This window comes from Mesocricetus auratus, unplaced genomic scaffold (assembly GCF_017639785.1).
Source record: "Mesocricetus auratus isolate SY011 unplaced genomic scaffold, BCM_Maur_2.0 Super-Scaffold_100010, whole genome shotgun sequence".
Taxonomy (NCBI): Eukaryota; Metazoa; Chordata; class Mammalia; order Rodentia; family Cricetidae; genus Mesocricetus; species Mesocricetus auratus.
This window is the reverse complement of record NW_024429194.1, coordinates 59,524,431-59,541,165: the sequence shown is the minus strand read 5'-3', so window position 1 is coordinate 59,541,165 and position 16,735 is coordinate 59,524,431. Positions and strand designations below refer to the sequence as shown.

General features: G+C 40.0%; 1 protein-coding gene across 1 annotated transcript in view; it reads left to right on the top strand.

Moving 5' to 3' along the window:
- Nucleotides 1-16,735, top strand: part of Pms1 (PMS1 homolog 1, mismatch repair system component) — an 81,687-nt gene that overhangs the window by 35,709 nt on the left and 29,243 nt on the right. The window contains exon 5 of the mRNA XM_005084487.4: nucleotides 3,494-3,657. Coding sequence (XP_005084544.1) covers nucleotides 3,494-3,657 — 164 coding nt within the window. The remainder of the gene's footprint in view (nucleotides 1-3,493; nucleotides 3,658-16,735) is intronic.

The window sequence follows — 16,735 nt, the reverse complement described above, 5'->3', positions numbered from 1 at the left end:
ATCAGGTGTATCTTCTGACATGAGAGAGAAATTTTGGATTTTATTTTAACAAGCATGCTTGGGTTTAGAGAAAGGACTCCAAAGCCGGCTTTAATTTTTAATTGCACTGAGACTATAGGAAAACCATTTGTAGCATATGAATAGCAGAAATAAATGTATGGGAAGATGTATGAAATTTTATCCTGTTGGAAATGTGATATACCAATAGGCCAATTTACCATTTTTCTTGGCACATTTTCTCTGGATGATTCCTTCCTTTTCTTCAGATGTCTCATTTGTCCAGTGGTCTTCAGTTTCCTTAGCTGGATGCCTTCATTCTCTTGGAAAGACAAAAACAAAAACCCTGCCCCAACCCTAACTTTGGGGGAATTTCCCTTTTGGCAAGTTATATCTGATCAAATGCAAAGGATTTGTTACTTTTATACATTAGTTTAGATAGAATGGTCATGCTGTTTGATGAAGTATCACTTCTTCTAATCAGGAGGTCTTGTTTGAATCTAATCTTTGTAATATTTGTCTTATGGTTTCTCCTGAAATTTTTGTTTTACCTTCTAAAACTGTTCTAGCATTCAGAGCACAATGTTTTATTGTTTTGATTTGGTTGTTTTTTTTTTAAATAGGCATTAGGTTCTTTAATTGCTCTGGGGAGAAATTTCCCCCATGGTGACAGGGAATGATTGGACTAAATTTAACATGGGAGCCTGGCAGATGTCCTCCAAAGTGTTTCCCGATGGCAAAGGCTTACCTTGTCTGTCCCTTGTTGATCTTCATTCATTGGTCCAATGTCAGCCTTTGCTGCACCTTCGGCACACTCCAGAAGGCAGGGATTCTGTTTTTCTGTTTGGATTATTCAGATTGTTTCTAGAGATACCCTGCCTACAGTCCTTTTTAGATGACCATGTTTGCCACAATGTAAAACCTGACATTGTGATTGTTCTTCATGTCTTTGGAAATCGTCTCTCCTGTCTAAGCATCATCATGGTTATGAGATTCAATAGTGACTGTTTCTCAAATTCTTTCCTCTATGGGTGCTGATCTTGCCTTTAAAGGCCTAATTACCCTTTTGCATTGTGAATTAACATTTTCAAAGGCCAAAAATTCAATTAATTGTCTAGCTTGTAGATTTGGTATCATCCCATTTATAGCTGAAGTCAATCTTTGTAAAAAAAAAATCAGTGAAGGTTTCTTTTGGGCCCTGTGAAACTTTAGTAAATGATTCAGTTCTCGTTCCGTCTTCTTCAACTCTGTTCCAAGCATTCAAGGCTGCTGCACAGCATAGAGTCAAGTCATGTCTTTGTACATCAGCAGTTCCATCTCATAGAGTGGGCCTTAAATTCATTTTTAAAAAAGTTGTTGGTTAATCCATAACATTTTCATAACTAATGTCTTGCAGACAGGCCACTGTTGTAGGTCAAAGGGTTTAAAGCTAGATAATATTGATGGTTACTTTTCTCCTTTGGTAACATGTTGTACCCGGCCTTTTCTTTTGGGACACCAACCAGCTCCCAAATCACGACACAGAGAATTATTAGTTTTAGATGCTCGGCCTAGTTTAGGCTCATTTTCTGACTAGCTCTTTTAGCTTAAATTAACCTGTTTCTCTTTGTCTACCTTTTGCTTCAGGCCTTACTATCTTTCTTTCTTCTGTGTATCTTCTCTGTCTGCTGGCTGGCTGATGGCTCTTGGCTTCTGACCCCAGACATTTCTTTCATTCTCTCCTCCCTCTCTCTTGCTCTTTCCTTTCTTTTCTCTCAACCCTGGATTTCTCCTCCTATTTATTCTCTCTGCCCATCAGCCCTACTCATCCCTCTCCTGCCTAGCTATGGGCCGTTCAGCTTTTTATTAGATCAATCAGGTGCCTTAGGTAGGCAAGGTGAAACAGATGCAACAAATCTTTGAATAATTAAACACACATACTTACGCTGTTAAACAAATTCGGCATACACAGTTAAAATCATACTCCAGAGCATAAATAAATGTAACACATCTTTGCCCAGTTAAAATAATAATCCACTACAGCATGCAAAGTACCTTGCAGCACCATGAATGTTAGTCAGTAGAGGTGAAGCTTCTGGTTTGGCAACAGCTCTGTTTCTCCATATTCAGTGACACAAGTAAGTTGGTTTTCAGCAATAGGGCTGTGGAAGGAAACCAGTAGCTTTGGCAGCAGCCTGTGATATTTTCAGAAGGGAACTATAAGACTCCTTTGGCCAGTGACTGACTCAATAAGATGTAGCCCAGCCCTGGAGGTTTTAGCTGGTGCTATAAGATGTCTAGTTGGGGCATTGCCTCCCTCATTATATGTGGTTCCATTTTTGTTTTTTGTTTTTTTTGTATGTGACTCCATTTAAATCGCTTTCATATATGTATATATTTTAGAAAGCTTCTATAATTTAAGGCCCTTGTTCCACACAGTAAGTTCGAAATCAGCCTGTGCTATATGGTGAGTTCAAGGCCAGGTTGGGTAACTTACTAAGACCCTGTCTCAAAATAAAAAATTAAATGAGGCTGGAATAATCCTGAAATAGATGGTAACTAGTAATTTTTAAAGCAGCGGGAGTTGGAGAGCGGACTCAGTGTTCAAGGATACTATTCAGTTCCCACCCAGTGTCCACATCACAGATCTCACCCTTCTCTAACGCTGGTTGTAGGGGACACAGACATCCGTGAAGCCAAAACACCCATACTTATAAAATAAAAATTTAAAAACCAAAAACAAAACACCTGCTTCTGTATACTCAGTGTAGTCTCCATTACAAGTGTATTAAAACTGACCACAAAACTAGAAAAAAATCCTAAAGTTCATATGAATGTACAGAAGACCCTGAATGGCCAGATTAATCTTGAGAAAAATAAACAAAACAAGCCAGTGTTGGAACTGTCACAATACATTTGCACAGAAAACAGTATACTAGCACAAAAGCAAATTGGTAACCAGTGGTTTGGGTTTTTTAAGACCACCCCACTCTATAGTCTAGGCTGACCCTGAACTGCCATTGTCCTCCAGCCCCATTCAGCCTACTTCTTGATTGGACAGCAGGCATGTTTCACCATGCCTGATTAATTACTGTGTTCTGCATGTTTGCTTTTGAAGATGAGGTAAATTAAACTCTATAATTAGGTGATGTTTTAGGTAATTATTTTAGTGATGTGATAAAGATTGTTACATGTTTTGTCTTAAAACATGTATATATTGTACCTTAAAGTGCAGAGTAACCAACATCCCCAGATGCTTTGACTAACAGCAGATTCTTAAGATTGCATTCTAGTGAACCTGTGTCTCTCTGCAGTATTAAAATTACTCTTGTTTAGTCAGTGGGTCGTGAGCAGGAGGTCTAGCAAGGTGCTAATTTACAGATGTGACCTTGCTTTGGATCTCCATATTTGGAGGATGGTTGGTCTTCGTAAGAAGGGGCTGATTACTGATTGTATGTACAGTTAGAGATGCGTACATATTCCACAACTAAAATGCATTCATCTTATCTGCCAACAGGTACTACTGTAACTGCTCTAAAGTTGTTTAAGAATTTACCTGTGAGAAAGCAATTTTACTCAACTGCTAAAAAGTGCAAAGATGAACTGAAAAATGTACAGGATCTCCTCATAAGCTACAGTGTCATTAAACCTGACATAAGGATTGTTTTTGCACATAATAAGGTGAGCATTAGTATATTGTGTAAGAAATTTTTAGAGCAATATACTGAAGAGATTGTATATCCAGTATAAATCGGTTAGATGTATGCCATGCAGTGGGCATCTGCCATATCCCACAACCCTTCTTCATTTTGGAAAATCTAATCACCAACATGAAGACTGTGGAGGCAATTAGGTGATGAGGAAAAACCCTCATGGATTAGCCTTTTCAGAGAAGCCCAGAGAGCTGCTTCCATCTCCCATCACCCAAGGACAGGGAGAAGGAGCCAGGAGTTGGCTCATCAGAAAGGGACTTCATTAGTATCTTATCTATGCTTTCCCAACTTTGTTAGACATGAGAAATAATTTTCTTTTGTTTACTTGTGCTGTTTGTGGTATTTTTTTTTTTTTGCACCAGCTGGAAGACTTTTTTTTCACCCTCAATAAAATTTGGTTCATGTCCTTTCAGTTTTGTCTCTAGTATAAAAAAAGCACGGAAGATCTATGGGAAGTCTACTAGACTTCCAAACCTTACACTTTGTAGTATCTGCCATCAGTGATTCCCATAGACTTTCAACCAGGAACACCTCTGGGGTGCTTCCCTTGGGCAGGTGACATTTGAAGGCCAGTGCTACTTACCCCTTTGAGACACACCATGTAGCAACATCTCTCATCTTCCAAAGTTGCTCAAGATTTGCTAAAGGCCACTCTAACTCATTTCCTTCTGTTTTGCAAGGCAGGACTGATTAGGTAAAGGGATTTGTCTAGTGTAATTATCTTGAAGGAAAGAAAGGTTTATATCATTTTTCCTTAATCCCATGCAGCACATTGAAATAGTCAGTGGAGGGAGAGCAGACCACACAGTAGTAGATGGGAAATGGGGACATTTAGTGAGGATCTGCATGACACCAGGATTCATCTATATAGACCTGGTGCTTCAGTCTATGTTGTCCTCCCTGTACATGCAGATGAACTGGCAATCTACCAGTTTGCCCTTGGCCTCTAAACTGACCTTGTAGGGCTTTAGTGTGTTGCTCAGAGTTGCACAGCTGGTAAAGGGTGGGGATGGGATTGGGAACCAACCGGACATACCTTGGAGTGCTGGTTCTTCACACTTAGTTTATTCTATTCCCGTTTTACACTCGTGAATTCCTCTTTATGCTTTAGAATACTTACAGTAACTGAAGTAAATAGTATTACCTGTACTTCTATGAGGGACTTAAAGTGCAGAGTGATCAAGGAATTCTTTCATAAATTTTAGTGATTGACTGTGATCAACCACAGCCTTTTAAATTATTTTATATTATAATATTTAAATATATAATTTTATTGTTTTACCCCTTCCTTTCCTCCCCTCAAATCTTCCATTATACCCCTCATTTCTGTCTTTCTGGTGCATGGCTTCTTTTTTCATTAATCGTTACATACATACATGTATATATACATAAATATTCCTAAATACATTTGGTCCAGTCTTACTTCAGTTTTTACTAACTTGTCAGAAGAATCTTTATCTTTATGCCATGCAAGATGTTTATGATCAGAATCTTAAGAAAGGAAAAATGAAGCCTAATCAGCCACCTGTTCCTGCTGGCAGAGAGCTCTACCAGATGATATCTTGAGACCCTTCCAGCTCCACTATGCTGAGGCTCCTCTGGTTGTTGATGGACGGAGGCTCATCTGCTAAAATAACCCTGTGACCTCTGATCCAGAGGACATTTAGTAATTAGAAGTTAAATGTCTCCAAGTTAAGAAAAGAACAAGGTCAAGAGAAACATAATCAGGAAGGGAAGGCAGATTAAAAAATTAAGATATAAAGAGGAAAAAGAATTATACATTCATAAATAACTGATATACATCTAAAGAGAATAATTTAAAGAGAATAAGGATAATGATTTAAAGAGAAAGTAAAGGAGAGATAAAAACAGAATGGAGAAAGTGAGCATAAAAGAAGTTGCTCATATAAAGAGTCATTGCTTAGAGTTGGGTGTATGTAGTCTAAGCTTTTAGGTTTATGTAATTTCCTTTGCCAGTGTTGGAGTGTCAGAATAGACATTTTCTTCTGAGACTGGAAAGCAGAATTTTCTAATATACTATATTTTATTGTTTGGTGGGGGCAGGGAGCACAACACCAGAAATTAGTTGAAGCAAAGCCAAGTCCCTCTGTGGCCTTCAGTCTTTTCAGGGGCAGTCTAGATCCTAGCATGTCTGTTGAGAATGTTATACCATGAGCATAGTAGGTAATTAATCCAAGTCTAATAGTAAAATTGCTAGCTGTTGTAGTCATGATCATAGATTGACTGGGAAAAGCTTTCTACCTTCAAACCTATTTCCATCAGTATATACAACTGTTCTCTTTTTAAATGGTACTATTATGCTTCAAAAAATGTTAAAATACACGGTTAGCCTTTCACATGGTATTGACATGTCACGCACATGTGCACACTGAGCCCTGCTCTGCTCTCAACTGTTCTTTTAAACATGCTTACGTTCATCATTCTGTGTTTCTGTGAAAAAAATGTCTTTGTCTAAAATGTAAGTATAATGATATTAATGTGTTTACTTTTTCTGCATTAGAAACAAATAATCATATTGCACATAATATGAGAAGTACTCTTGCTATTTTGATAACTTGGATTAGCTGGTGTTCCCTCTTTTTATGAAGGTTTAACCTGCCAAGACATTCTCTGAATACTGATAATGTTGATGTTCTTGCCAGTATGGTTATGTTAGAAAGAAGTATTTTTCTTCTTTCATCACCACGTTCCTTGAAAGCATATTGAATAATGAGACAGCTAAAGTGTAATCAGCAAGTTTATTTAAAGTAGATATTATTTGGAGAATTGCTAGATTCAATTCTGATATGAGCACTAAAGTTTTAAGGTTTAGTGTCAATAACTAAATACCTGTGAAGTTCTGCTCCTTTCACTTATAGTTATTTCTCAGAATTAAAAAGGCTTTTCTAGTCCTATGATATTGGAATTCCTGATTATTGCATATGAATAAAGATAATTTTTAGATCACTAATCAGATCTGTTTCTCTTTAGAAGAGAGCAGGCCTCCTATTATCAATTATGGTGAGGGAACTTTTTTTTCTGGTCCAGTCTATTTGGTGTTCTGTAAGTTCTTCTATTTGTGTCCAGGCTAGAGAGCATCCCTCCATGTGAAATGGGTTCCCAAAGTCTATATGTATGACAGGGCTAAATACTGATCTACTATCCAAGGCCCCATAAATTGCAGAGGCCTCTTCACTGACACCCACATTCAGGAGGTCTGGATCAGTCCCATGCTGGCCTCTCAGTCACCAGTCTGGGGTTCATGAGCTCCCCCTTGTTCAGATCAGCTGTTTCGGTGGGTTTCACCAGCCATGTCTTGACCCCCTTTGTTCATCACTTCTCCTTCTCTGCAACTGGATTCCAGGAATTCAGTTCAGTGTTTAGCTGTGGGTATCTGCCTCTGCTTCCATCAGCCACTGGGTGAAGGCTCTAGGATGACATATAATGTAGTCATCAATCTCAATATCGTGGGAGGACATTTAAGGTAGCCTCTCCACTATTGCTTAGATTGTCAGTTGGTGTCATTCTTGTAGATCTCTGAAAATCTTCCTAGTGCCAGATCTCTTCTCAAACCTATAGTGATTCCCTCTATTATGGTATCTCTCATCCTGCTCTCCTCTATTCTTCCCCTGACTCAACCTTCCTCCTCTCCTCTCCTCTTCTCCCCATCTCTTTCTCCCAGTTTCCTCTCCTCTCCCCTCCCCTCCATGTTCCCAATCCCCTCAGGAGATTCTGTCTCATTCCCCTTCTCCAGGGTACCATGAATATCTCTCTTCATGTCCTCCCTGTTTCCCAGACTCTCTGGTGGTGGGATTGTAGACTGGCACTCCCTTGATCTTGTCTAAAATCCATATATGAGTGAGTGCATACCATGTTTGTCTTTTTGTGACTGGGTTACCTCACTCAGGATGGTTTCTTCTAGTGCCATCTATTTGCCTGGGAATTTCAAGATTTCATTTTTTCCCCCCGCTGAGTAGTATTCCATTGTGTAAATGTACCACATTTTCTCTATCTACTTTTCAATTAAGGGGCGTCTAGGTTGCTTCCAGGTTCTGGCTATTACAAATAATGCTGCTGTGAACATAGTTACACATATGTCCTTGTAGTATGAATGTGCATATATACGGTATTCTGTCTGCAGGTATTCCTGCAGACCAGAAGAGGGCACCAGATCTCATTACAGATGGTTGTGAGCGGTGGTGTGGTTGCTGGGAATGGAACTTAGGACCTCTGGAAGAGCAGCCAGTGCTGGGCTATCTCTCCAGCCCCTTGATTTTTTTTTAAGTTTTAAAATTTCTGATGATAGAACTCTTAAGATTCATTTTTCCCTCCCTCTCTCCCTCCCTCTCTCCATCCCTCTCTCCCTCCCTTCCTCCCTTTCTTCCTACCTTCCTTCCTTTCCCTCTCTTCCTCTCCCTCTCCCCATCTCTCTCCTCTCTGTCATTGTCTTTCCTTGCTCTGTGTCTTTCCTCCCTGTGTTTCCCTCTCTCCCACACACTAAAATAGGCAGATGAGGACATGCACGTTGATTTTGATGACCCTTTTCTTCCACTTTCCCTTACTCCCTCACCCTCTCCTGCTTGTCACCCTCCACATTCTGCCAGCTTTCAGATCACATGCAAAATTTCATTTCCCTCCTCTTCCCTCCTCCCCAGCCCTCTCTGAGGACCAGACTGCACCCTTTTTTTTAGTTTCTTGACCTATATGCCCCGCACACATGTATAATCACATATATGAAAATTAAAATCTAAGATCTAGGGAAGGAGAGATGATGTTTAAGAGCACTGGCTGTTCTTTGAGAGGACCTAGGTTCAACTCCCAACACACACATGGTGTCATCTGCAATGGGGATTTACTCTGGGAAATACCTGAAGGCAACAGCAATAGCCTGTGTTTTTGGAGTCTCTTGGCCAACCCTGACCAACACTTCAAAAAGGGGCTTCTCATGCCAGGTGTTGAGGTTTTTGTTGAGTAGTCTTTGGCTTTTGTGGCGAGCATTGTTAGCCCGTGTGTGTGTGTGTTTGTGTGTGTGTGTGTACACACATATGAGAGAGAAACTTATGTGCTGTATATAATTTTAGGTAGATAGATAAGAATATGTTTCCTTATGACTTTTTCAGACATCATTACTATTATTTTGTCCCTCTTCCCTGCTTCTTATGTATTTATGCTTCTGTCTCCTCTCTAATTAAGCCCTCTGCCATGTTTCCCATTTCTCCCATAAAATCACTTCTACCCCGTTGCTCTCCTCTCCATTGCCGGCTCACACCACCCCTGCCATGGCTTCACTTTCCTGGTTTCTGCAGTTACTCTAGGCTGTATATTATACCTTTAAGATTTTGAGCTAGGAACTACAGATGAAAGAGAACAAAAGGTGTTTGTCTTTCTGGTTCTGAGTAACCTCAATCAAGGAAATAGTTTATACTTCCATACATTTATCACTTGACGAACATGGCAGTGAGTGCAAGTGTTCCACAGGGAGCAGGATGTTGACTACTTTGGGAATATGCCAGGGAGTAGTGTAGTTGGATCATGTGGTAGATAGGCATTTATCTTTCTGAGGGTTTCCACACTGCTTTTCAGAGTGGCTAGACCAGTTTTCAGTCCCACCAACAGTGAATCTGGGGGTTCCTTTTTCTCCATCAGCATGTGTTGTCAATTGTTCTGTTGACCTTGGCCATTCATTCTGACTTGGATAACGTGAAATCTCAATGTTGTTTTGATGTTCATTTCCTTAATTGTTAGGGACAGTGAACACTTTTGGGATATTTCTTAGCCATTTTTATGTCTTCTTTTGAGAACTCTGTTCAAATCCTACACTTATTTTTTTGAATGGGTGAGTTGTTTGCTTGCTCTTACTATATAATATATAGAGATATAAAGATAGTAGTTCTTCCTGAATATTAATCCTCTGTCCAACTGGCAAAGATACTCCTCTATTCTGTGGGCTTCCTCCTCATTCAATTGATTGCTCCTTTAGCTGTGCAGAAGCTTTTTAATTTTATGAGGTCACACTTGTTAACTTCTAGGTAAAAGCGGTCATATCAGATAGGCCATTCCTACACCCATATCATGTAGAGTATTGCTTATATTTTCTTCTAGAAGATTCAGTGTTTCAGATTTCTCATTTGTCTTTGATCCATGTGGAGTTAGTTTTTGTACAAAGTGATAAATACAGGTTTAATTTCATTCTCAAAGAAGCTTTTTAATTTCATGTAATCCCAGAAAGAAATACCTTTGAAGTCGAATTGTTATCACACCAATAGAGTTTTGTTAACTAGGCAGCTTGAAGAGAAAAGCTAATGAAGCTGTCGGCTACCTATATTTATTAGTCTCAAATACTACCACTTGTTTAAAACAAAAACAGTAAAGAGCCACACCGTTGGGATGTTTGCTTGCCAGTTTCACTGCAAGCTTCATTTACAGTGAGTTATGGAGAAGAGTGGTTGCAGAGAAGGAAAAATTGTCCAGTAAGAATAAAAAGGACAGATGAAATTAGATAGATTATAGTGCAAAAGCGGCTTGATTTCAAGTATCACTTTATGTGGATCTAGAGACAGGAATTCAGTAGCAATTGCCTCAGGCTCTCAAGATTAAAGGGCTGTTCAGGAAGGCTAGCCTGAAGGAGTTTCTGTGAAAAGTACAGGTAATATTGAGACAGAGCAGAAAAGGACTTCAAGGTTGTCCTGCTTGGTAGTGGCAACATATGCTTACTAACTTTAAGGCTTAGCAGTCAACTTTATGAGACCAGTTATTGAAAATTTTGCCTCTGCTCTTCACATAGTCTCCTAGTCCTGAAGCATTGTGTACCTCTTGGTGAGCTACTATGGAGTGCTGTCACTGGACCATCAAGGCCAACTGCCTCTCTACAAAAATTGCTACAGATTTTAATATAGCACTTGTGCCCAAAGACCTCTAGATTATAAATACTCACCCCAAAATCTAAAAAGCATTTTGGCTTCTTTTTCCTCCTCCTACTGTGTCTTTTAAGTTAGCATGTTATTTCATTTGCTTCTTGTTGAATAATTTTAGCAATGACTTAAATTGACATAAAGCTTTGTGCTAGTAAATATAAGAAAACTTGCTTACTCTTAGTTAATACAGTGAGTAAATACAAGAAACAAACTCATGGTTGGGAGTAGCTCAGGTGGTAGAGTGCCTACCTTGAGGTGGATTCCTAGTCCTGGTGCCATAAAAATTATGGTGTCATATTCTTACAGGCACGAAGATCAGAAGTTCATAGTCATCCTTGCCTACATAGTGTGTAGGAAGCCAATCTGAGCTCTGTGAGAACAGGAGACACTGTCTCAAAAAAATAAAAAGCCACTTTACTTTAAACTGTATGATTTAACAGTTCTTATATCTGTTTATGTGATTATATTAGTCTTTGATTATAAGTTCTGAGTAATTATATGAATTTTTAAAAGTCTGAATTTCCCTCTCCCATTTTCTGTGTAAAGAGATGTCTTTTATATGTTGAGACAAATTTCTAATTATTCGTTTTGTTCTTTATCTGGGAGGGAGAAGATGGTCAAATCTTCAAAAGCTTTAATATTAAGGAAAAAACATATGTGAGCTATGGGCCTATCAGAAACTCCCCACATTCTCCTTTTCATCTTAGAAAAGATTTACCATTGTAGCATTAGACACGTACACACTTTTAAATTCTGAACATCTGTATTTCAAATAGAACAGTTAAGGATGGAATGAAATCTCAGTAGCTGAGAGCATTTACTGCTCTTCCGGAGTACCTGGGTTTGGTTCCTAGCACCCACATTGGGTGGCTCACAAAAGCATTGCACTGTGACTCCAAGGAATCAATGTCTCTGGCTTCAGTGGGTGTCTACACTACATGCACATTCTACCCTGCACGCGCGCGCGCGCGTGCGCACACACATACACACACACACACACACACAGAGGAGAGAGAGAGAGAGAGAGAGAGAGAGAGAGAGAGAGAGAGAGAGAGAGAGAGAGAGAGAGAGAGAGAGAGAGAGAGAGAAACCAATTCCTTAAACAGCAGTTTCGTTTCATACAGGTAGCATCCACTTTTGTAAAGAGAGCACCTGTGGTCGGGCATCAGAAGTGCAATTTTGTAGTTAATTGTGCTTTTTTTATACATCCTGTCTTTACTACTCTTTGAGTGCTCTTTAAGCTTCATTTTCTTCCCACAGTGCATGTCAGTGACGTAGGATGGGGACAAGATATATTTGACTAACTTAACCGTCTACAGACGATGTGTGTAATAATATATTCTTGATAGGTGCTTTTGCACCGTCATCATCCTGGCCAGATCAGATCCTTACTTGGCACACCCAGATGATCTAGCTCTGTGTGACCTAGATAGAAAACATATGGAGCCGTGTGTATTTTTAGCATATGTTAAGCTTTCGGCCTAAGGGCAAGATATACATATAACTTGAAGAAGTAAAAAGATTATTTCTGTAAGAGAGTAGTGAGGATGACCTAGAGCTAAGGTTTCTTTTAAAAAAAAATACCTAGTAAATTTTCAGTTTCTTCTGGATTCTCAATTTTTATTGCAGCTAATTGTTTATTTCTTTAATAGTAGATTCTATATTGAAAACAAGTATTGCCTTGGCAAGAGTGCAGGTTTTGCTTGTCTGCAAATGTTTGCAGTTGTTAGGCCACATGATACAAAGTTTAGAAAGTGCCCCTAAATTGACTCCCTGGATGGTACACGGCAGACCACAGAAATTGTCTGTGACTTACTGTTCCCAGGTTGCCAGCAGTGTTCCCATCATGATTAAGAGAAAAGAAATCTCATTTCTTGTCTTTGTGTTCGCCAGATTTCCTAGAACCCATTTCCTAAAGGCATTTTATATGCTGACTTCATTAAATCCAGCACTGAGGCTGGAACCTTGGCATTGATCAGCAGCTAAGATTTATACATGACAAAACACACTAATATAAGCCAAGGTCAGCAGTGTGGCACTTACCAGCTTCCGTTACATTTCAAATATAGGTGACTGAAACGTCTTCTTCACGATTTTAAATATATATGATAGTAAGGACTTGACTCAGCACATTCCTAGCATGTGTCACTCCCTTGGGTTTGATCTCCAGCAGAAAGAAGGAAGGGAGGGTAGAGTATGGAGAGAGAGAGGTGACAGAGGGACTTCAGATCCCCGTGCGAGGGCCCATGATCTGATTGATGCATTTCTGTGACTGAAGCTTCCTTGTGTGTTGATGCCTTGTTATCAGGAACTTTTCATGTGGGCATTTTAGGTCCCACACAGCTGCAGACCATCCAGAATCTTTTGCCAACTTTCTGTTATTTAGGATACTGTCCCTTAACTCACCACCGTGGCTAGTATAAAAACAGTGCCCATAACAGCAGCAGCCAGCATTTCTTTGTCGTTTTAGAGGCTGAATGCACACAGAGATTATATGCTAGTCAGTCATGGTGGCCTAAATAAAAATGACCCCTATAGGTTCATAAGGAGTGGCACTGTTGGAAGATGTGGCTTTGTTAGAGTAGGTGTGGTCTTTTTGGAAGAAGTGTGTCACTGGAGATGGGCTTTAGGGGTTTCAGAAGCCCAAGCCAGGCCCAGTGTTACTCTCTCTTCCTGCTGCCTGCCAGGCCAGATGTAGAACGTCTTCTCGAGCACCATGTCTGCCTGAACAATGCCATGCTTCCTACCATAAAGATAACGAACTAAACTTCAGAACCTGTAAGCAAGCCCCAGTTAAATATTTTCCTTTATATGAGTTGCTGTGGTCATGGTATCTCTGCACAGCAATAGAAACCCCAATAAGACATCAGCCCTCAGAACAGAGCTATCATATGACCTAGGTACTTATTTAACAGAATTGAAAACATGTCCACATAAAACACCACTGATAATAATATCATCGTTCATAATGGTCCAAACTAAAAACAACTCAAATAACCATAAATTTATGAAAGACTATATCATATGCATGCCATGAATATTACTCAGCCACTGGAGAAGGATGGTGTTGTTTAGTATTCATGAAATTTCAGAATGTTTTGCAAGGTCTTCACAAAAGACTACATACTGTATGATTATATTTGTATGACTTTCAAGACACGAGCAAGTTTATTAAGAAAGTGGTGGTTATAGAGAGGTGGACAGGAAGTCACTGTTACTGAGTATGACATTCCTGTTTGAAGTGATAAAATTTTCTAAAATTGTGGTACAAATGCTACAGATCTGTACATATACTATGTAATAAATCTGTTGTATTTGAAGAAAGCAAGGATTGCTTCAAATGTCCCCAAGTAGCAGACAAAGTCTGTAATTATCAGCAGGTGCAGAGTGGGGCACCCAGTGCTGATAACCAATAAGAAGAAAGCTAATTGGAGCTCTATCACGGGTACTTTTCCCTAGAAAACTTCAACACATAATTCCTTAGTACACCAGTTCTCAATCTTCCTTCATGGTGACCCCCAACCATAAAATTATTTTCATTGCTACTTCATATCTACAGTTGCTACTGTTATGAATTGTAATGTGAACACATGTGTTTCCTGATGGTGTTAGGCAACCCCTGTGAAATGTGGGTTGTGACCCACAGATTGAAACCACTGCCTTAGCAGATCACTGTGGAATCTGGTGCTGCTCTTGGTATCAGGGACTCAACCCTGAACAAGCCGAGAGTGTCTTCTCCCTTCTGCCGACAAACCTGTTCTAATGATGTGCTGTCTTGCCGACTGGTGTCCCTGACATCCCGGCTTCTCAAACCAGAGCCCAGGAAGCCACCACAACTCTTCTTTTCTTCAGCTCTTGCAATGAAGTCATAAAGTCTCTCACATTCTTCAGCTTGCCTCGCTGTCTTTCGTCCTCCTGCCACTGTGCAGGTTCTGTTATCTCATGGGCTTGAGCCCACAGCTCATAAGGGAATTGCCATTAAAGTCAATAAGTAAATGGGCAAGCTATAAGGCATCATTTGTAAATGCCATTTTTGGGCTTGTGTTCCACTGTATCTTCAAGAACGGAAAACAGCCACACCACAGCTAATACAGCAGAGATCTGAGGCAACATTTTGCGAGTGAACTTTACTCATTTCTCATGCTCCCTGTCAAAGCTTGGGATCTCTGATAAATACCATAGCAGTGGTTTGTTTTGCTTTTCTTTAAGTCATGTCAATTCTAAATTCAACTCTCACTAAATCAGTCTTGCAAAATGTCTCCGTGTGGTCATGTTTTGTTCTTAATTAAGGTTGTTTCAATAGTCTGCATAAGGAACTATAAACTCCTTCATGCAATGCTAGGCAGTTCATAATTTTGTTCTTGTACATCTAGCTTCATTTCCAGCCTAAAACAGTAATTGGAAATTCCATGTAAATCACATAGCAATGAATGGTAATTATCCAAAATACATTTGTCAGTTAAATACTTTATTGTTTGGGGATTCCTTAAGTCTAAAGTTGGTTCCTAAATTACTATTTTCTTTGACTAGAAAGAAAACATTTGAATGTGAAAAATAGGTTTGAAGCCAGAAAAAATAGGGGTAGAAAAATTGGTTCCATGACTTATTTTCTGTTTCTTTGAGAGAATGGGTTTCTTTGAGCTTTGGGTTATCAATCTGTAGATAATACCAGAATTGATCCTGAAATGTATAGTAGTTTGTGGATTGGAGGTGCCTGGAAAGCAGAGAATTATTGCTGTCTGATGGTGAAGTACAACTCTGAGCATTCGTACAGGTCCTCTCCTTACACCGAGTCATTTGTCCTACTGTGTGGTTGCTCTTTGAGAAGAGCACATCCTTAGTCCTGTTCCTCCTGTACGTGCTCCAGGAGGACACGCTCTTGACCACATGGGTTCCTGGCCATCGCTAAGGACTCCTGAATTGCTTTGGTCCACATTTTTGTTTTCTCCTCTTCTCTGTTTCCCTTTTTCTTTTTCATCCTCTCTTTGCCCTTATTCATGCCTCTCTTTCCCCCTACTCTGTGTATGATAGATGCCTCCATTTTTTACAATTTTTTAGAAGCAGTCATAAAATTTCCAAAGAGTGTACAGGTTTATGGAGCTGTCAGAGTTCTACATTGGATTGAGAAGCAAAATGTATTTATGTGTTTTTAGCAGGCTCGTTTACTAGAAACTATTTTTCCTGGTACTGGGTCTGCTTTTCTGAACAACATAGACAATGAAAGATGACCTCAACTTGGCGTCATGAGGCAATTCTGTCTTACCTGTCTTTCAAAGTTTATGTTAGACCCTCTCCACAACTGTTAAATATTTAATAACTACATTTCTACTTTTCAAGTAGTAATGTCTTACAAACTGTGCTTCACACACACACACACACACACACGCACGCACGCATGCACGCATGCACGCTTGCACGCTTGCATGCTCACACGTTGAACTTACATACCTCAGGGTGTCACACTGACTTGCTGGGGGGTATGCCTTCTGCCTCCTCCCGGCCAAGTGTGTCAGGATTCTGCCTCCAGAGTTGCCCTGTCTGTTGTGCGCCGAGACTTCCTGAAGGAGATGTCTGCCTCTGTTGTTTGCTCACGACCCACATGACTAAAGTTTGGCCCTGCTTGCAGGAACTGTGACCACTCTCCTGACTGTTAAATTCAGTGGTCACATCTTTGTTGCCACAGAGAAAGAACTGCTCATTTCAAAAGATTTCTGTGCATCGCACTCTCCTGCCACCACTCCTCACACCCCCGTGACCATCCCCCCACTCACCCCCCCGCGGCCACCCCCCACTCACCCCCCACTTACCCCCCCCCCCCCGCGACCACCCCCTCCTCACCCCCGCGACCAGCCCCTGTTCCCTCCCCTCTTCTTGTTCCTGAGATGCCAGTAATGATTGCTCTTAGGGTCTTTGCATGTTTCATTAGGACATAAGGAACCAGGTGAATATTTGTTGGATGGATGAATGTTTTCTCAAGTGTTTTCAGCTGAATTGGACACAGCCACATTTGGTCTAGTCTCTTGACTATCTTTTTTATCTGCTTATAGTATACAGTAGTAAAATGTCTACTCACTGTACAACCTTTATTTACATAAGGTTTAGTTAATTATAAGTTCTCTGTATATTAAAAGT